Below are 21357 nucleotides of genomic sequence, written 5' to 3'. Positions count from 1 at the left end.
AAATACATGTTAATTCCTCATTCCAGCTGGTCAATCTTAGTGGCAGCAACCGTGTGCTAGATTTATGTTTGATTAGAAAACTGCTTTTATTTTTTAAAAGGGCAAAATTATGACCATTTTCGCACACAGCTTACCTCGCAGTCACAATCCTGTTCCCTCCGCAGCATCCGGTCGGATTTCCCACCACCTGCGCCGGAGTTACAGGAAGTGCTGCGGCTTTTGTGTAGCAAACGTAAACCGCTAAAACCCAGTTTACGTTTGCTACGCAGAAGCTGCGGCACTTCCTGTAACTCCGGCGCAGATGGTGGGAAATCCAACCGGACGCTGCGGAGGGAACAGGATTGTGACTGCGAGGTAAGCTGTGTGCAAAAACGGTATATGATTGTTTCTAAAGTCAGCTTTTATTAACGTGGATAAATCAGTTTTTAAAACAGAGCCTTCCCCACGAATAACAAGGTCAAGATTTCTGACATTCACCAATTGATTTACACCACTTTACACAATAAGGCACAACAGAGATATTGACATGGCCCTCCCCCAGTAGCTGGCAGTGGTTTTATAAAACACCCTTTTTGTATGGAGGAGGCTACGTTCTTAAGGCAGCAGTGATCTGGTTCAAAGTAATGCACTGAGAATAACCTGTTTAGAGTTCCTAACCCCAAGGAGAAGCATCTACGTACTGTTCGAATCAATGGGAATTTTTGAATTCTGGGTTGTACTCTGTTGACCCGATCCTGAATTATTATAATAATCTGCACTAATGCCTATGCAAAAGCAATTCTGCACTGGGAACAGCAGACTACAACAATTCAACAACACAATACAAAACCCCATACAGCACTTTGCACATTTGATACTATGCATCTGATAGCAGAAGAGAGATTTAAGTATAGTGCAGATGTTTTCTTATATTCCAAATCCCAAAGCAGACAGAGGTTGATTAACATTAATCTGTTTAGGAGCTTATAATGTATTTTTATTGTTTCAAAAAAGTCTAGAGTTTTTAAAAAATCTAGAAATGTATCAAGACACTGGGATGATGCTTTCACAACATAAGGTTTCTGCAGTCTGGGTATATAAAAAATTCGGACTTAACTGGAAGTTAAAGTAGAAGACAGCTATTTTTTGGCAGCATTATCTTTGTCTTTGAGTTTGGATTTGTGGTACTTCTGCCCAATGCCATATGGCACATGTGCAGCGATAGTACCCAACTGCCGTGCTCCCTCTATGTGGAACATCTGATCGTCAAAGAAAATGTGTGGTCTGATTTTTGCCAGGACTGGGCCCTTGGGTGCCCCAGCGAGGAAGAGGGCTTCATCAACCTGCACCCCCCAGCTGCGAAGGGTCTTGAGTACTCTTGCTCCAGAACTGGCAGCACTTCTGGCTGTCACCAGATAAGTCCTGATTGGGGAATCTAAGCGCTCATTCTTTGCATGGAACTTCTTTTGTAGCTTTCCCAGGTCTTCCAGGAAACCTTTCAAAGGACCCTGAAAGACACAATGTATCAGAAACACACTTAGCATTTGGCTACCATTGATTTAGAAGACATCTATGAGGGTTCTAACAGGGATGTCCAACTCATTTGTTATGAGGGATGGGTCTGACATAAATGTCACTTTGTTGGGCTAGGTCATGTGTGTCATAAAATGTAATGCCAGGTACTGGAGACCATATAAGCTTTATAAAGGGCATAGGCAAACACAATTAAAGGTATTTTAACAGTTTCTGGGTAAGCATCAAGTTGGTCTGTTCTTGCACCCATAAAAAACCCTATTCTTGGTGCAAGCGCATTTCTTTAGCTTGTTATCCAGATTCTGTAATTTGGAGTGGACTAAACATATTTTTAAAAAGAAATTTAAAAAGTCTTCAGATATATGCTAAATACAAAAATAAAGTTCCCAGAATTCCCTTTATGTGATTTTAGGAAAAAGATAAAACAACTGTCCACCAACAAGATCCAGCAAAGATAACTGGACTCCAATTCACAGCCAGATATCTCCAGCCAGCGATAGAGGGGCAAACTCCATGCAGACAACAATTGGATGCATGCATTATTCTTCAATAAAATATTTCTTCAATAGAATGCAGAATTCTGTCCCAACCATCTAACTCCTCTGTATCCAAGATATTTAGTCAAAAAGACCTCTAAGGGTGTGCAATATTTTTTTAAACCCGTATTTTTCAGTTTATTTATTTATTGATTACTATTTATTACCTTAGTCTTATATCCTGCCCTCTCCGCAAGTGGACTCAGGGCGGCTGACAATCAATTTGAAAACATTTACATTTACAATTTAAAAACGATAAAATAACAATTTAAAATACATTTTAAGGTGCTGTTTGGGTCCATTGCACCTGAAAAAATTTCAAGATTTGTGAAACGTCCTGGACCCAAATACCAGTACAGCAGGGATGGCCAACGGTAGCTCTCCAGATGTTTTTGCCTACAACTCCCATCAGCCCTAGCCATTGGCCATGCTGGCTGGGGCTGATGGGAGTTGTAGGCAAAAACATCTGGAGAGCTACCGTTGGCCACCCCTGCAGTACAGTATTCAGATCCAGGATTTTTTGGAAATCCAGAATTTTTTGGGTCCAAGAGACCAGAGAAGAAAAATACAAGTTTTTAAAAAGAGGCAGCCTGATCCTGGGGCTGGCTTGGCTTCTCCTGCAGCTGAGTTTAAAGCAGGCTGCAGAAGAAGCCAGCGCAATGCTGAGCTGGCAGGAAACAACTTGCTCCCTGCATGGACAGCCAATCCTGGCTGGGTTTGATACTCCTGAAGTCTGGTTTAAACTGGGCTGCAGAAGCCAGCCCTAGGAGATGCTTTGATGTGCAGAGCACATCACTCCTGGTGGCACAGCAGATTCTGGGGCGGGCTTCTGCAGCCCGGTAGGAGAAGGCAGCCTAAAGCTGAGTCTGTGGGAACAGTCTGTTCTCCACTGCTGCAGCTGATCCTTGGGCTGTCCTTTGCTGTCCCTTTAAACTTTCAAGGGACTGCAGCAGAAGCCTTACAAAGAGCTGGGAGGCAGCAGCCTCTCCACTCTTCTCAGATCTAGCCAGTAACCCCCAAATATACCTGGGATTTTTTTTTTCAGTTTTCCAAGAAAACCCAGATACATTTGAGATGCTAAAATCTACCCCCCAAAAATACAGGTACTGTATTTTTTGGGTAGATTTTTGGCTCAGGTAGATCTAAATGCACACCCGTAGCGTCTACAATAAGGAGAAATGATATAAGAAAGGCAGATTTGCACTGAAGATTGGGGGAAACTATTGGATTTGCACTGGCTGTATATTTGTTTCATTTTAAAATGCTGTTTTTTACCTAAAAAGTCTGCGACCAACATATTTGAAAACCACTTCTCCCAATCTTATGCCTGCCTCCCAATTATATTGACCACAGCAACAGCTCCTTGCTGTGCTTTGGTGCGTGAAAGTGAGGTCAGTGGCAGTGCATGCTACAGCTGTGTGGTATACAGACAACCACCAGAGGTAGATACTCAGTGTCCCCTTCTTAACCTGGAATGGCACTGTTTCATTCCAAAGAGCTCTTTCTTTCATTTGTTTGTTTTGAATGGATTGTTTTGGTTTGGGGTTTCATCTTCTATGTTGTAAATTCACTGCTGTTTAGAGATTGTATGTGTGTCACCTTGTCTCATGTTTTCTGAAGAAAGGTCATTTCATAACTGTTTTTAATACATCAGTTAATTAAGTAAATTCAGTGCAGAATAAGATTTTTTTTTCCCTTTGGAGATTAAAAATTTGGACAGTTATCTATCAGATGAATAGATCTTTTCTCAGGACAGAAGGTTGGAATAAAAGATGACTAACTTCTCTTCCAACTCTTAAGATTCTACATTCTTCAAAAGCTATTTCTCCAATGTTTCCAGTAGCTGATAGGCAAAATCAGGCAGGCGAGAAACTGGGTCTGCTGTGCTTGTTTCTCCATTTCTTCTCACAGGTGTTTACTGCCTGGGTGTATCCAGATGCATGAGCCAAAGGGCTCATGCATCTGAATGGGTAGGATCCAGTCGTAGAGAGACAGAAGCCTCTGAATCCCCTTCCCCTTGCCTGTGTTTCTATTGCATTTTTTTCATACCATTAGTTGCTTTGGTGAGAAAAACGGAGTACAAATAAATCACTAAATAAATATAACACTATTCTACTTGGCTACAGCCATCATGAGGGCAGTAAAAGAAACACGCTACCCATACCTGTGCCAGAGGCTTGTTCTCATTTATCTTCTCATGCTCAAAAAACCTGTCCAGGCCATGCTCTTTCACAATGATTTCAGACTCATCGGAAAACAGAACTGCATCCCCATCAAAGGCTACTCGGAGCTGCTTATCGTCATGAGGGACATTTTTATTCCCTGTAAACAATGTGGCAGCAGCAATTCCTGCAAAAATATTATAAAAATGATGAATGGCTGGATGTTCTATGCAAGGCTGAAGTGCAAGTTTACCCCTCTCTATTTAATAATCCTTATGATTCTTCTAGTCAGTATATATGCATTTTAAGCAGTCAACATTTTGGACTAAGCCACTACTTTCCTAAATTATCTAAGCTCAGTCCTATCCACATTCACTCAAAAGAACCACTGTGCTCAATAAGGGTTACTGATAGGTAAGCATCCATAAGACTGCAGCCTCACAGAGCTCAGTGAAACTTACTTTCAAGTAAATATGCAACACTGCAGGTTTCACAAATCTTGATAAAGATGACTCTTGTTCACAGTATGTAAGAATAGCGGCCACATGTTGCTCCCATGAAAGATACCAGCTTACTTAGGTATTTCTGATTCTCTGGACCAATATAGACAACAGATGTGTATAAAATCCTTCTAATGACAGTCCAGGAGGACAATCTTGCAATTGAAATTTTGAAAATCTGTAAGTAGAGTTGCCAGATCCCCTCTGGCCACCAGCAGTGGATAGGGCTGTAGGGTTGCCAGATTCAGATTGGGAAACTCCTGGAGGTTGAGAGTGGAGCCTGGAGAGGACTAGGACCTCAGTGGGGTACACTACCATAGAGCCCACCCTCCAAAACAACCATTTTCTCCAGGGGAACTGTTCTCTGTAGTCTGGAGATGAGCTGTAATTCAATGGGATCTCCAGGTCCCACCGGAAGGCTGGCATCCCTAGTGCATAGCATAAAGGCACAGGGTTGCACTTCTCCCATGTTGCAGCATCTGTTATAGCTCAACCTCTAAGAATACTGGGTTGGAGTCAACCAACTTTTCCACTTAGTGCAAGAGGGAGAAGGGTCTCCCTTTTGACCAGCGAAAAGACACTGCTGGGGATGGGCCTTATGAGGGCAAAAAGCTACATGTGGGCTGGGGACTATAACAGGAAGGAACTGGGCAAAGATGAGTGAAAAACAGCCAGGATCCAACCCACTGTATCTACATTGATCCTGTCTTGTGAATACTGAGAAGATGCTTCTGGTTTATGAACACTAACCCATTGTGGTTTTCTTCTCTTTGGATGCTCATGTTTGGTTCTTGATGACCGACCCTTGCAAAGCTTTACTTAAGAGTATGCCCCAAGGGTAGGTTGACTTGATCACATTCCAGAAAACAGAAAAAGTAATTCAGGGATGGTGCCTCACCCCTACTATTGTTTCACTTTACCCATCCTGGAGGAATTATCTGTTCATCAAAGCAACCAGACCCTTCCATCTCCTAGAACAGTCATCTTGCAAACTCTTGAATACTAGTTTTGAATGTCTGTTTTTCGTTTTGAATGTCTAATTCTGAGTTATTTTTACCTTTTCTATATTGCATCACTGTTGCAACATTTACAAATGAAAATACCATTTAAATGTTCTTAATTCTGCAGCTCAGATTTATGCGATATACCTAAATGGTCCTTGGACTACTGAATAGAGCATGAAAAAGACCAGGTAGTTAAGAATAAAGGCGAGACATCATTTTAAAAATGAGTTGGCCTTAGGTTCATAGCCTGAAACTATGCCTTCCCATAGAAGGTGCATGTAGTTAATCAATATCCTTATCATTGAAGCAAATCCTAATACAAACCTGCTTCAATGGCTTCTTGAACTTTTTCAGAGTCAGCAGAAAGGTAAAGATTCGTGAGGTATGCCTTCAGGTAGCCAACTGGAGTCTTCCCTCCAGTCATACAGAACCGTTCAATCAACAGACCTGGTTTGGGGGTAAGAACAGTTTGTGAGAGCACAGATTCAGCTGTGTTGTGGCAGAGTTCCAATGCAGAAGGAACACACAGAGCAGTTAACTGAGGGATGGATCCAGTGTTCTGCTGCTCAGAATGGAACACTACCTTGTCATCAGGCCAGGGCCAATGACATGGGAGGGATCACCTTAATGCAGCCATGCAGCATAGTAGTATCACAGTGTTTCATTGACATGGACAATCTCGGGCATTGTGTTCAAAGCAGTCCAAAAGGCTATATATGAAACAGTGATGACTGCAATATATTACTGCACTTTCACAGGCATTAAACATGTTTTATTCCACGCTCAGGAAAGCTGCAAAAACTACCTACTATGTACAGGATTTTTTCATTAAGTAATCCTACCCCTATCCCCCAAGAAAACTTTCCCTGTGGGAATATCGAAATTGTTGAAGGGAAATTGTGGGATGGGGAGTTCTACACTATGTTGTCTTTCAGAATGAGTAACACATATATGAAATTTGTAGATAGATCCAGGTGGGCAGCCATGCTGGTCTGAAGCAACAGGACAAAGTTGGAGTCCAGTAGCACCCTTAAGACCAACAAAGTTTTATTCAGAATGTAAGCTTTCGTGGGCATGCTGGCAGCCCATATACTGGACTCCATATATGAAATTAGTTTTTAGTCCTCCCCCCCAAAAAAGGCCAAACCCATTTTCTGACATGGAAGGGTTGTGCAAATCCAAGGGAATCCCCAATGCCACTGGGAAAGTATGGATTTTCCTCATACTGGAGAAATCCATTCACCCTCTGCAGAAAGAAAGGAAAGGAAAGAGAGAGAGAGAGAAAAAAAAATTGCCCAGATGTCTGTACTGTTAGACAAGGCAGCGAAGGCAATCAAAATGATGCCTGAACTCCTGTGGCGCAAGAGAATCCCACTATATTTTGGTTACCTTTTTAAGTTGTTTTAGTGACTTCAGCAGGCACTGAGACCTTCACAAGGCCTCAGCATAGAGTTCTGTTCCCTTACCCATGCACTGGGCATCAGTGTGGCACTGGCAACAATAAGAAGGGGTGGTGAATGACAGGACTAGGCATGATAGGAGTGCTAACAGGGAATGTGGAGAAACAAGTTCTCTAACAAGGTGAACAAATACTGTTTGTAGTAACTTCAGAATGTATGTTATTGTTGTCTTTGTTTTCTTTAGCCCTGTTTACATGTCAATGCATGTGTAAATCCTGCCTGTGTGTGGTACATCTGTTTGTAAGAAAGAAGAAGAGCAGGTTTTTATACCCCACTTTTCTCTACCTCAAGGAGTTACAAAGTGCCTTCCCTTCCTCTCCCCACAACAGTCAACTTGTGAGGAAGGTGGGGCTGAGAGAGTTCTGGGAGAACTCTGACTGGCTAAAGGTCATCCAACTGGCTTCATGTGGAGGAATGGGGAATCAAGCTCTGTTCTCCAGATTACAGTCCACTGCTCTTAACCACTACACCACACTGGCTCTTCCAGCCAGCTTGCATTCGCTATACAAATACCAGGGACCAGTACCCAGATAAATTTGCAGTTTGAATAACACATTCAGCTGTAGATGCACAGAATGTGAGAATTATTCAATACATCTGTAAGGAAAAATCATGTGTACATTGTACACAGATTGTACATACTTTCACTATAATGCGTGAATATGGCTTTCATGTATGGAGATTCTGTAAGGCAACAGCAGAAAGGCTGCAAAGGGTTGCAGTGCATTTTCAGTGGATGAAGCAAGTCACTGTAGCTAATGGAAGGTTAAAAGGTCAGAAGAGCTTTCAAGCTCAGATTAGAATACTTTTTGAACAGAAGGGATTCTGTAGGGGAGGACGGTGGCTCAGTGCTAAAGCATCTGCTTGGTAAGCAGAAGGTCCCAGGTTCAATCCCTGGCATCTCTAACTAAAAAGGGTCCAGGCAAATAGGTGTGAAAACCCTCAACTTGAGTCCCTGGAGAGCTGCTGCCAGTCCTTCTGAGGAAGCCTGTTTCACTGAGGAACTGTTGTCAGGAGGTTCTTCCTGATGTTTAGTTGAAAACTCTTCTGATTTAATTTCAACCCATTGGTTCTGGTCTGACCTTCTGGGACCACAGAAAACAACTCTGCACCATCCTCTATATGACAGCCCTTCAAGTACTTGAAGATGGTGATCATATCACCTCTCAGCCTACAAAGTACAAGCTGGGGTGGAAGAACAGGGACTTTTAATTTAGTAGGGAGAATAACTATTAGAGGCTAATCTTGTTAACAATCCTTTACTGAGGAGGAAAAGGAAAGGTCCCCTGTGCAAGCACCAGTCGTTTCCAACTCTGGGGTGATGATGCTTTCACAACGTTTTCACGGCAGACTTTTTACGGGGTGGTTTGCCATTGCCTTCCCCAGTCATCTACGCTTTCCCCCCAGCAAGCTGGGTACTCATTTTACCCACCTTGGAAGGATGGAAGGCTGAGTCAACCTCAAGCCGGCTACCTGAAAACCCAGCTTCCACCGGGGACTGAACTCAGGTCATGAGCAGAGCTTAGGACTAAAGTACTGCAGCTTTAACACTCTGCGCCATGGGGCTCTTACTGAGGAACAGAACAGTATATCTGTGTGATCTACAGTTGTTTATTTCCAGGGGACCTGACTGACAACCTGTTGAGTCTTGCATACCTTTGGGGTCTAATCAGGCCATCACAGGGAATGATATACAATTGGAGGGAGGGAGATGGTTTTAGGGGTTAAGGGACAACAGGAAAGGGGAGGTAAGGAATGAGATTAATTGGAAAGAGGAGAAAAGATCTGCAGAAGGATAGCGTTCTTACAAAATAAAGGAAGACTGCAGCACATAAGAGAGGTTGGCAGCCATGTGCACAAAGCATTACTCTTTAGACTCACCATAATGGTTAATGCTGTTGATAAGCCTCACGCCTACTTGGGCATGGTTATTCGTCATGAGCACAATATCAAACAGGTCTTCGTCCTGTGGGTAAAGCTCACGGAGTCGGGCATTTACATGCTCCAATGCCTGTGGGTGACACACATACGAGTGCACATGTGGGCTTTGTATGTTTTCATCTAAACAGCTGCTTGGCAAGATGGGGGCTCAGCCTAGAAAAATGCACTTGCTGGTCCAACCTGAATAACACATTCTATTAGTGCCTTGCTTGGGCCTCTCAGCAGGGACTCCAAGGGTGTGTTACAGAAGGAACAATCCCAACTGGAACCCTCAAGACTTACAGAATGTGAATTATGTATTTTACAATCTTTCCATCAAGAAACATATAGTTCAAGATTTGAACTTTTGTAAATATACAGCATCACACAAGCATACAGTAAACCTCTTAAAGTGAGCAAAACTGAAATATTTAAGAATACAGTCCACAAATTAAAAAAATTATGTAATAGACTTGATGTTGAAAGAGTTCCAAGTTCCTGAAGCCACTTTGAATGGGTGGCTTTTGTTTCAGTAACTACATAACAAACTCTTGCAAATTGGGTTGCAAAAGCACAAATCATTTGGAAATGAAACCGGAAAATTCAGCTGGAGCTAGTCCGCACTGCAGCTGCCACCGCCTCTCTTCCTGAATCAGCCAGGCCTATGAAACGTGAGGTGACCACACCTAGCAAGTTTCCCTGATGCTGCTAGCAGTGGCCAATGGAACCGGCAGGGGAAACTTGCAATGCAATGACACCATATTGTGTTTATAAGATAGATGCCCGCTACAGAATTCCTTGGAAAGCATGATCTGGCCACAGTGATCCATGTCCGGGATACACCCAGGTCAGATTACCGTAATGTGCTTTACGTGGAGCTGTCGTTGGAAACTTCAGCTCATCCAAAATACAGCAGTCAGGCTACTGTCAGGGGCGGTATACGGGGATAGTATTTCTCCAGTACTGAAAGGTTTGCACTGATTGTCCATTTGTTTTGAAGCACCATTCAAAGTGTTAGTTCTTTTAAAGCACCTTGGGGTCCGGGTACCTAAAGGGTTGCATCCTTGCATATTGTCCAGTCCACCAGTTAAGATCTGCCTCTCAACCCTTGCTCTCTGTGCCCCTGCCTTCAGAGCTGAGGTGAGTGGAAACTAGAGACAGGGCTTTTTCAGTAGTGGCACCTCACCTAAGAAATGCAAATTAAGGATTGCCTGGTACCTAATTTGTTTTCTTTTAGGCTCCAAACCATAAAGGAGATTATCAACCTAACCTTGGCAACAGAGGAATTTCCAGAGGGCCTCAAGGAAGCAGTGGTCATACTGTTACATCATCATTGGATCCATCAGCTCCAGCAAATTACTGCCCAGTCACCTATGACTTGTTGGCTCACTGCCTTGCCGATGTGGACATACAGGGGGTAGCCCTTCAATGGCTTTCCTTCTTTTTCCATGGGCAGGGAGAGAGGGTGGCACAGGGGAGGGATGTGTCCACCAGGTGCCCTTAGCATGTGGAGTTTCCCAGGGGGCAGTCATCTCCCCAATGCTGCTTAACATCTATATGTGCCCCCTTGTCCAGCTGGCACAGAGTGTCAGGCTTGGGTGTCACTGATATGTGGGTGACACCCAGCTATATCTGTTGTTGGCTGGCCAGTCAGATGCGGTCCTGCAAAATCTGGCTGAGGGATCAGAGGCCGTGGTGGGCTGGCTAAGAAAGACCAGATTGGAGTTGAACCCATCAAAGACAGAGGTCCTGTGGCTGGGGGGACCAGGACTGGAGTTGGAGTGCAGATTACCGACCCTTGATGGGGACACCACTGACACCAGTGCCATCTGTCAAGACTCTGGGCGTGACACTGGATGCTGCCTTCTCAATGGAGGTCCATGTCATGCAGATTGCCAAAGTGGCTTTTTCCCATCTTCACCAGGCCTGGCAACTGGCTCCCCTCCTGTCCCATTCATACCTAGCCACAGTGATCCATGTGATGGTCACCTCCAGATTAGACTGCAACACGGTCTGTGCTGGCCTACCCTTGAGACTGATCCAGAAACTCGAATGGGTCCATAATGTGGTGGCACAAGTCTTGTCAGGAATGCCACAGATGGCACATATACAACTTGTGCTGCACCAGCTACACCGGCTTCCAGTTGAGTACTAAGTCAGGTTCAAGGTTTTGGTGTTGACCTTTAAGGCCTTGAGCAGTATGGGACCAAAGTATCTAAGGGACAGTCTTCTCTGCTATGTCCCTGGGTAGGAGTGTTGTGTTCCATCAGTAACAACTTGCTGGTAATCCCCAGCCCTAAAGAAGCTTGACTGTCAACTAGGGCCAAGGCTTTCTCAGTCCTGACCCCTACCTGGTGGAACTCTCTGCTGGACAATGCCTGGGCCCTGTGGGATCTGCTACAATTCTGCAGGGTCTGTAAGGCAGAGGTGTTCCACCAGGCTTTCAACAGAAGCTTTTGACAGAGGACAGTGATAGTTGGTTGCTTATTTTCTTGTCCATCCCCCTCTAGAAGTGTTCTTCCATCACACCTACCCCATATGTCCCAATAGTCTGAAGAAAATGAACATAAATTAGTAAAACACCATTGGGGTCTGGAATTTTTACTGTTATTGTTTTACAGTATTAACTTAAATATAGTTTTTATTTTATGCATTTTTATCTGATGTACAGCACCCAGAGCCGGGCCTTGGTTTGGATGGGGTGATTAATTAAATCTAATAAATGATGATAATAATAAAGTTTCTGTTCACTGAGACTTTTAATTAAGGGGTTGACCTTCATTTTGGTCTGGAAACTGTTATTTTAAGCTGACAGCTGCCTGTTTTGATGGTTTATCCTTTTATGCTGCTCTGGGTCTTTATCTTTTAAAGTTTGTTTTATTACTGTATTTTGTAAGCCACCTTGGGCAGGTTCCTGGAGAGGCAGCATAAAAACGTTTTCTAAATAAAATGTTACAGAGGAAAAAGGGGAGGAGGAGACGGAGGGCAACAGCTTTCAGTAGGAGTCACACAATGACATAGATTCCTACTAACAGTTCCTGGACAGAAGCATTCCCATCCGTGGAGCATGACTTCCCTGCTAACCTCCCCCAGTGCAGCCCAAATGGCCCCTGAAATGCTGCTCCTGGGGGAAGAGAGGCCACCAGGAATACTGTGGGAGGGTCAGAGTTATGCCATGGGAAGAGCAGAATTGGCAAAAATCACTCTCCCATTCCACCTGTGGAAATTTTAGGTGGGATCCACCCCCTACACTGTTACATCTAATTCAACTCTCAGAGCCAGCTAAGGGAGAGTTACAGCCTTCTAAGTCCACTGAAGTCAATGAGCTTTAGCAGGTATTTACACTGTTAGTCTCTAGTTTGTCAAAGCCAGGGGTGAGTTACCAGGAACAACACCTTCCTCCTCCAAATAATTTACTTACTTTCTTTTCATTTATATTGCGCCTTCTTCCCCAAGGGGAACCCAAAGTGGCATACAATTTTCCCATTCTTCATTTGTTCTTACAACAACCCTGTGGGGTAGGTTAGGCTGAAAGGATGTTACTGGCTGCAGGTCACCCAGAAAGCTTCCTTGGTGGAGTGGGGATCCAAGCCTGGGTCTCCCAGCCCAAAGACTTAAGGAGATTTCCCTTCTAGGTCAGGAATTAGACATGGCATTTGCATTCTAAAGTGCACATTCCAGCTAGCGCTCACTTTTACCTGCCACTTCAGTTTTGTCCTTCTGTGTCCTCAAACCAGTCATCTTCCATTTGTTTTATGCAGCTGCCTTCCTCCTCACAGAACCGCAAGAACCTTTCTAAAAGCATGCTTCCATTTAATACTAAATGTGTGCATGTGCAAACTCTGAACAATTCTGGTGGGCTGTGCTGATAAAGATGGGGAGTGGGTTGAGATAGGAGTCTGAGCTAGCATGGTTGTAATACCATGAAGTGAAATGAAAATGAGGAATGGCTGAATATAGTGACTGGCTGCATGGGTACAATCAGGCCTCAGATTCAGCAGGAGCTCACAGGAGCACAGCTCCTGAACCTTTCTGATGGTTCCCCCTCTTCCTCCCCACCTACCTTGTCCATTGAATAGTAGGTGCAGCTACATAACAATCCCTGGATTAGGAGAGCAGGCAGCCAACCAGTCACCAGGGGCTTTGCCACAGCCCCAGCAGCCCTCATTAACTCCTGGAGAAGTCCGCACCACCCTTTCTCCACCTCTTATGTGATTCTGGGCAGCGGGTGGCTTGCTGACCTTTTGACTGTGGGGGGGGGGGTGGCCAAGGAGAGCTCCAGGTGAGCGAAGCCTCCTTGGGCTGGCTGGATCTCTACCCAGCCCAAGCAGGCCTTGCTCACCCGGGGCTCTCCTTTCTTGTGTCAGGTTGCTTTTGGCTGGTGGGAGGGGGCAGCATATGCTAAAGAGTTATGCTAATGAGCTCCACCACCTATTTTTCTACAAAATAACCCCTGGGTACAATGATGCACATTCTTTAAAAACCTCAGACAGTGAAGGAGTAAGAGGATGGAGGATACAAGAAACGGAAGAGGCCTGGAATAGAGATGATACCTGATATCATTCAGGACTGTACCCCTTCAATTAGATAACAGGCTTTCACAGTCCAGAAACAGATAGTTAGAGAGTGCCAGATCACAGAATGCAATGGAGACTGCACCATCCGGTTGCGCAATTTTCAGCAACAGATGACTGAACAAAAATACCACAGAGAAGATGGGAGGGGAGAAAAATGGGAAACATTGCTAAAAAGAGAACAGTGCTATAAACAGCCTCCTTTTCAGGGACTGTGAATTGAATTAAAAATAGGCATCAAATCACAGCAGAAACTGGCTACATAGCCATGGCAAATGCTGAGCTAGCCAACAAAACACAAGGCACCATGGTCTCTAAATTACAGCAAAAACAACAATAAGACCATGGAACTTACAAATGACATACAGGTATATTACTATATATAGAACTACAAGAATATATAACAATATAGTCACAGTTCATGAATGATGAAATACAATTCCAGTCCAATGTGATACTCTATAGATGCAGTCCCAGGACCATCCTGAATTGAAATAGAGAGTTCTTTCTACCTTTCTTCCACAGGTGCCAATGGGGCTTCTTTAGAACAAGAGGCTGGAATTGTATTTTGAATATAAGCAATTTTGTGTCTTCTTCAAGAGATTAGCCTAAGGATACCAGTGAAGCTTATGCTGTGTTATTGTTGGAGCCTACTATGTTCCATCAGAAGGAAATTTGTTTGACACACTAATGAGAAAGCACAGAGCTCTTGAAGAAGGCACAAAACTGCTTGTATTCGAATAGCAAGTTGGGGTCAGGGATCCTTTTCTTCTGTATGTTCTAAAGAAGTCCCATTGAAGAAAGGTAGAAAAACTTCTGCATATATAGAACATCACGTGATGTTGGACTGGAATTGTATTTTAACATTCATGGGCTGTGACTATAGGCTTATATTTTCTTGTAGTTCTATAAAAAATATACCTGTATGTCATTTGTAAAATGCTGAACTAGAGCAAGCGTACCTTTGGAAGTTACCGCATAGACTTAATAACACATCAAAAGATTGGAACTATATTGCCAGTTTGTTATGAAACACAGGATGGCTCTAGCTTTTTATTTTTTGCTGTCAAGTTGCAGCTGACTTATGGCAACTCTCTCATGGGGTTTTCAAGGCAAGAGATGTTCAGAGGTGGTTTGCCATTGCCTGCTTCTGTGAAGCAACCCTGGTATTCCCTGGTGGTCTCTCATCCAAATACTAGTCAGGGTTGACCTTGCTGAGACCTGACAAAACCAGGCTAGCCTAAACTAGCCAAGTCAGGACTCTAGTATAATACAAAGCAAATATGTGTGTGTACAGTTCTGTATGCATACAATATTATTGGGTCTCTGATGCCCTTTCTATCCATACTTTAGTAGTTTAATTATAACAAAAAGGCTATAAACCTAGCACAAAAGGTGCACCAATTTCAAATGCAAGAAGCCCTACTGCAGGAGGAATGAGTCAATGCTTTAATATACACAGAGGTAACAGAGAACATTATAGAGCGTTCCATAGAGATATTAGCCTACAGTCTATTTTCCTTGGTTTTCCTTGGCAGTAGAATTTAGCATTACAGTGTCTGGGCTTCAAAGGCATTAGGGGAAACTAAGAGCCAGTGTGCTGTAGTGGCTAGAATGCTAAACTAGGGATGTGCAAAAAAAAAAAAAATCGGTAGTACACGGATTCAGAAATATATGGGGGGAAAAATACGGAATCCCATATATTTCTGAATTCCGTAGTCAGAATAGCCGCATATACGGTAGATGCGCAGCTATTTCCCAATATATGGCCCCATTATACCCTATGGGCCATTGAAATCAATGGCAAATAGGGTATATTTGAAGCCGCCCGGAGGGGAGGGGGTTTGAGGGAGAGCCCCCAAATTTGCAGGGGACCTGCAGGGGACTCTCCCCTACAAACCCCCCAAGTCCCAAAAAGATTGGGCCAGGGGGTCCAATTCCTAGGGCACCCAAAGCCAAACCTAACTTCACACCAGAGAATCTCTATAGGTCCCAAATGCAGTATATACATCTATCTACTCTATGAACCCTGCCACACAAAACACAATCTGCTCAAGGCTGCAGAAAACCCAGATGCCAGCTCTCCAGCCCTGCCCCAAACAACGTGGGAAGAGCTGGCCAAGCACAACAAGCCTGCTGGTTCTGGGTCTCTCACCCAGGTGCCAGCTTCCCTGCCACAGAACACACAATCTACAGATGCCAGCTCTCCAGCCCTGCCCCAAACAACACGGGGAGAGCTGGCCAAACACAACAAGCCTGCTGGTTCTGGGTCTTTCACCCAGGTGCCAGCTCCCCCCCCCCCCAAAAAAAAAAAAACAAAACCCAGAACAAGGAAAAGGGATGACAGGAAAAGGCCAAGAAACTCAACTGTTAAAAAAGTGGCCTTTTCACCAATAAGAAACCTCAGGCCAAATCAGTCAACAACACCCCCCCCCCCCAAAAAAAAACCCAGAACCAGGAAAAGGGGGACAACAGGACAGGAGGATGCAAAACATGCAGCAATAGAGAATAGATCCAAACAGAAGGCCAACACAAACTCAACTGTTAAAAAAGTGGCCTTTTAAACAATGAAAATTAGGCCAAACAGCACCCCCCGCAAGAACCAGAAGAGAAAAGGAACAACAGCAGCACAACACAGCAGCAACAAATCAAACACAGAATCATTTTAAAACAGTAAAAAACTTTACTTTTAACAATACAGGAACTTTACCAATCCCTCCCCCCCCAAAAAACACTGCACTTTTTTTAAAGTCCACCTTATTTCCTGTTCTAACCCCAAGAAATCCAAGCCACCCAAATCAGGAAAAGTAAAAGGACACTGCACTTTTAAAAGTCCTCTCACTAAAGTAAGATATGGGCAAATTGGCAAAAAAACCCCACCCCAGGCCCCCTCCCCCAGCAGAACCCCCTAACCCCAAATAAGCTACCCACCACCCAAATCTGGATAAGTAAAGGGACTCTGAGTCTTAAAAAGTCCTTTTACCAACTAAAATAAAAAAGAACCCCAAAACTGTCTTACCTTAGATGTCTTCTCTACTCCAGGCAAGTCTGGTAAGGCTGAGAGAGAGCAGCAGCAGCAGCTGAGGCCTAGGGCCAGCACAGCACAATCTCTCTCACACACCAACACAGCAGCAATGGAGGAGTCCAGCCACGCAGACTCCTTAAAAAGGTTATCTGGCTCTACAGAGAGCAGTTTCAAAAAATAGCACTGCTCTGTGATTGGCCAGACAACAGTGCTTACTTGGATACCCAAGTAAGCAAAAGATCAAAAGAACAATGTTGCTGATGGCTGGGGGATCAGCTACACAACAGCCCTGCAAAGCATGCATTTGCAATGAATTTTGCAAATGCATGCTTTGGATTGGCTGCTGGGGCTCCTCTTCCCCCTCCCCCCCTCCCTGATCCCAGGGAGGCTATGGGAGAGTCGGGAACAGGCTACCAAAGGCAGGAAAGGAGGCAAGCAGCTCCCGAGGCTGCAGAAGCTCCTTTCCCGCCTTTTCCATGGATTTTCGTATACTTCCGAATATCTATACTTGGCTCCCGCATAATGGGCCCCAATTGGATTCGGCTGTATGCGATTCTGTATACAGCCAAATCAGGGGTGATTCGGCGGTTGATTCGGTTCAGCTGAACCGAATGCACACCCCTAACTAGGATCTGGGAGATTCAAGTTCAAGTCTCCATTTTGCCATGGAAGTTTGATGGGTGACCTTGAGCCAGGCACACATGCTTAGCCTGATCCGCCTCACACAATTCTTCTGAGGATAAAACAGAAAAGCTGCTTTGGGTACCCAATGAGTATATTTATTTATGGATATAAATAAATAAAATTAGGATTCAAAAATAATTTTCTACATTTTTAATCAAAATATGAGAGCATTGTAGCTTTTATGCAAGCACAACTGAGGATACACTGATTACAATTCTCAGCCTTGGTCCCAGAGAGTTCTTGAACAATGTATGAGGATTTTGGAAATGTTAAAGGAAAACTTTTTTTTTTAAGTCCACCTTATTTCTTGTTCTTTGATAAATAACTACTCTCTACTTTTGTGAGCTGTTGCAGAACTGGTGGATGTGTGAGAATATGCTGAGCTCTGAGAAGTCCACAGTTCAAATCTTACCTCTGCCACAAAACCATTCTATGTGGTCTTCCTTATGTCAATTTCTTTTAGCTACTCCCTTCCTCTGTTATACAGGGATAATAGTACTGGCTTACCTCACATACCTGGCTGTTGCATATAAAGCACTTTAAACACTGAAAGTGCTAAAAATGTTATTACTGTTTTGTGGGACTGTTTACTGAAATCCATGAGACATCAATCCTTTATTACTTGGAGCTACACTATTTAGTTGTGAGCAGCAACCGTTCTCTATTTTTTAAAAAAACCTCTTCTCTGGCCAGTTAGTATGCTATAATATCCTTACATGTCTTTTTAATATTCTTTTATGTTTAGGATTCACACACAATCTGCCTTTTATACTTACATTTTTAGTGTGTGTTGTCATTATTTAGGCCACTGAAGAAGGCCCTCTGGGCCAAAACACATTTGGCCTAGTGTTATGTTTTGGTCTTACTATACATGCAATTCAGATGTATTGCTGTATGCTGCAGATGTAATGTGATACCCACAACCTTGTGGTTTTTATCTTTGTTTTTAATCTATATTTACTGAGCACTTTCTAATAACTAGATGTATCTTATTCTTTTGTTTAGTTGCTCAACCTTCTAGGCTCCAGAATTCTAAATGAGTCCACAGGCTCAAAAGTCTGAATCTGTACTAGCAGCTCAGAAAGGGGAGTTTGGTGCTTCTAGGCTGAAAAGATGGGAAAGAGTTTTATTTTCCAGAGAGCAGAACACAATGAGGGATAGCAACTTGTAGTAACCTGATAAGCAGATCTTGCAGATTTTTGTGTTCTTTTAATATCCTGCAGAACCCCTTTGACCAAAAGTGACTGTAGGGCAGGAGCCTTCAACCCCCGGATCAATACCTGTTCTGTGGTACCAGGTCTGTGGCCTGTTAGCAACTGGGCTGCACAGCCTTGGAGCAAGGCAGAGGTGCCACACCACTCCTCACCCGCCCAGAACCTGGGCGAATGAAAGAGGCAGTGTGGCCTTGCCCCAAAGCTGCCTCGGAGCGAGGCAGAGCAGCCTTGCCATCCTTTTTGCCTGTCTGGGACCCAGGCAGACGAAAGAGGCAGCGCAGCTTCACTCCAAAGCTGCCTCCCCCCTTGGAGCGAGTCCACACTGCCTCTTTCATCCACAGAAGGGGCAGTGCGGCAGCGACCTTCCCTTACCCCTCATTTAAAGACCTCCACTGATTAGCTGATCGACAGGGGTCTTTAAATGAGAGGGGGGACAGATGCACTGCTTCTGCCCCTCATCACCTAGCAGGGAGGTAGCAGAAGCAGCCTCAGTCTCCCCTCCCCATTTACAGACCCCCATAGGGGCAGGGATGGGGTTGGGTGCAGGCAAGCTGCATCCTGAGGCGGCAGAAACCCCAGTGCTGCCGCCCCCCCCGCCCCCCCGCATCCCTGTCCCTGGTGCCAAAAAGGTTGGGAACTGCTGCTTTAGGACACCGGAGAAAGCAGTGCCTCTCTTTAGTCTATTTTTTAAAAATATTGTCTTCCTCTAGCCCTAGGTTGTTTTAACATGAAAATCAAGAGTTTACAGAGCCATCCCAAACCCAGTGGACTCAGAGGGGCATAACTCAGCTTGGGGTGGCACTATGAGCCACTTAAAAAGTATCAGGCAGAACCTTTATCAAGGCAGTTTATTCATTTAAAAGGCCCCCTCCTGACTTCAGAAGGCCTGGAGCTCTCAGCATCCCACCCACCTCTAGTGATGTTGTTTTCAGGAAAGCTCCCCTCCTACAACAGAAGCCTTTTCCACAGTTTGTGTGTTTCTGACTTATGTAACCTCCAGGTCCATGATTTATTTATCAGCTGCTGCTGCAGGCAGCCAATGAGGCTGGGCAAGAAAGGAGGTCAGTGGATGCCTTTTAGCTCTGCCCTGCTGTGGAATGGGAGGCTGGGAGGGGAAGCCTGGGTGAACGTTTGAGTGCCCCCCCCCTTCTTTCTCCTAGCTGGTTACCTTCACAAAGGAAAACGCCGGCCCAGGCTTCAGCGTTATCTGCTCATTCGCCTGTTGATACTCCACGTACTTCTCCACGCCTTGTTCCTCGTAGATCTTCCTCTCTTCCACCATGTCGAAGAGAACCCGGGAGGATACCGCAATGGTGATGGCATTTAGGGGCTTGGGCTACGAGAGAGGATTTATTTATTTTTAAATAACGGGGATTAAGACTCGCCGAGGAGAAAGTGAGGAAGTGCGGATGGCACCCATGGCAAAGACAACAATAAACCAAAACGCACTTCCCCCCTTTCCTTTATCCCCACCCACCCCAAATGACCCAAAGCCATGTGCGCGCCTCCGAGGTTTCCAGGGTGGGCGGCCAACCAAGACAAGGGCGAGATCGGAGCCGGAGATCTTGCAGGTCCAACCGATTGCCTCGAAGGCAGCAGGAGGCCAGGAAAGCGGGGTCCCCCCTTCCCACCCACCTCCCGTCACTCACGGGGAGGGGTCTCTTGGTGGTGGTGTAGACCGCGTAGTAAGCCTTGGCCTCTTGCCAGTCCTTCTCGGCTCCGGCGATCTCCTCCGCGGAAAGCCCCCGCTTGGTGGAGGGCGAGGACGGATGCTCGGGGTCCGCTTCGCTCATGTTCTTGGGCGCCGGCGGAGACAGGCCACGCAGGGCGGAGGGTCGGTACTGCCCGGGCAGACAAAAGGGCGCGGGGAAGGAAGGTCAGCGGGGTGCCGGGCGGGTGTCTTCCCGCCTCCAGAAGGAAGTGGCTGCCCCGGGCTGAGTTTCTCTTTCGACTCGGGAGGCCCCACCCAGCAGGCGAAGGAAGAGCGCGGGGCCTGGAGGCGCCAAGGGCTGCGCTGCAGCGCTCCGGTGAGACGTTTGTCTGGGAGGAAGACCCAGGGACGGCGGAGGCCGCCTGGGCCACGCCGTAAGACTGCAGATTTGCCCGCAGTTGGGGCTCATAGAAGGGGACGCGATGCCCAGGCATAGGAGGGGACGACAGCGGAGAGGGATTCACACAGACCCAGGGGGCCTGGGATTGGGAATTAATTTGGGCTAGAAGCGGGGCCTTTTTCTTAGGATCAGCCACGAGATGCTTCCACATCTTAAAATGATGACTCTATTTGCACCAAAAGCCACTTTCATATGAAGCTGCCTTATCCTGAATCAGACCCTGGGTCCATCAAAGTCAGTGTTGTCTACTCAGACCGGCAGCGGCTCTCCAAGGTCTCAAGGGGAGGTTTTTCAGGCCTATTTGCCTGAACCCTTTTTAGTTGGAGATGCCGGGGATTGAACATGGGACCTTCTTGCTCTACCACTGAGCCACCGTCCCTCCCAATGTATGAAGCTGCCTTATACTGAATCAGACCCTGGGTCCATCAGTGTTGTCTCCTCAGATTGGCGGCAGCTCTCCAGGGTCTCAAGCTGAGGTTTTTCACGCCTATTTGCCTGGACACTTTTTAGTTGGAGATGCCGGGGATTGAACCTGGGACCTTCTGCTTACCAAGCAGATGCTCTACTGAACTGATAAGCGTGCTTAGTTGGGAAGAAGCCTTATGAAACAGGATGGGACTTTACTTCCATGTAAATGTGCACAAGATCCTTTTGC

General features: G+C 45.2%; 1 protein-coding gene across 1 annotated transcript; it reads right to left on the bottom strand.

Annotated features, from left to right (window-relative positions):
- Positions 1-954: 954 nt before the first annotated feature.
- NT5C1B (5'-nucleotidase, cytosolic IB) lies at positions 955-20485 on the bottom strand. The gene is made up of 6 exons (XM_060233533.1): positions 20241-20485; positions 19760-19927; positions 9056-9185; positions 6039-6161; positions 4213-4397; positions 955-1487 (listed from the first exon to the last, which is right to left on the bottom strand). Exons 1-6 carry the CDS (start codon positions 20382-20384, stop codon positions 1119-1121), a joined length of 1119 nt encoding a protein of 372 aa, XP_060089516.1. The 5' UTR covers positions 20385-20485; the 3' UTR covers positions 955-1118.
- Between the last annotated feature and the right edge of the window lie 872 nt (positions 20486-21357).

The sequence above is a fragment of the Heteronotia binoei genome, chromosome 1, assembly GCF_032191835.1.
Source record: "Heteronotia binoei isolate CCM8104 ecotype False Entrance Well chromosome 1, APGP_CSIRO_Hbin_v1, whole genome shotgun sequence".
In the NCBI taxonomy this organism is placed as follows: Eukaryota; Metazoa; Chordata; class Lepidosauria; order Squamata; family Gekkonidae; genus Heteronotia; species Heteronotia binoei.
The sequence above is the reverse complement of the archived record's forward strand: the minus strand, read 5'-3'. Positions and strand labels throughout refer to the sequence as shown.

Coding starts and splice junctions, on each gene's coding strand:
- NT5C1B (XM_060233533.1), bottom strand. CDS start 20,384: ATGAGCGAAGCGGACCCCGAGCATCCGTCCTCGCCCTCCACCAAGCGG. Junction 19,928..20,240: donor CCACCAAGAGACCCCTCCCC/GTGAGTGACGGG, acceptor CCTCTCTCGTAG/CCCAAGCCCCTAAATGCCAT. Junction 6,162..9,055: donor CAACAGCATTAACCATTATG/GTGAGTCTAAAG, acceptor CCCCCAAACCAG/GTCTGTTGATTGAACGGTTC.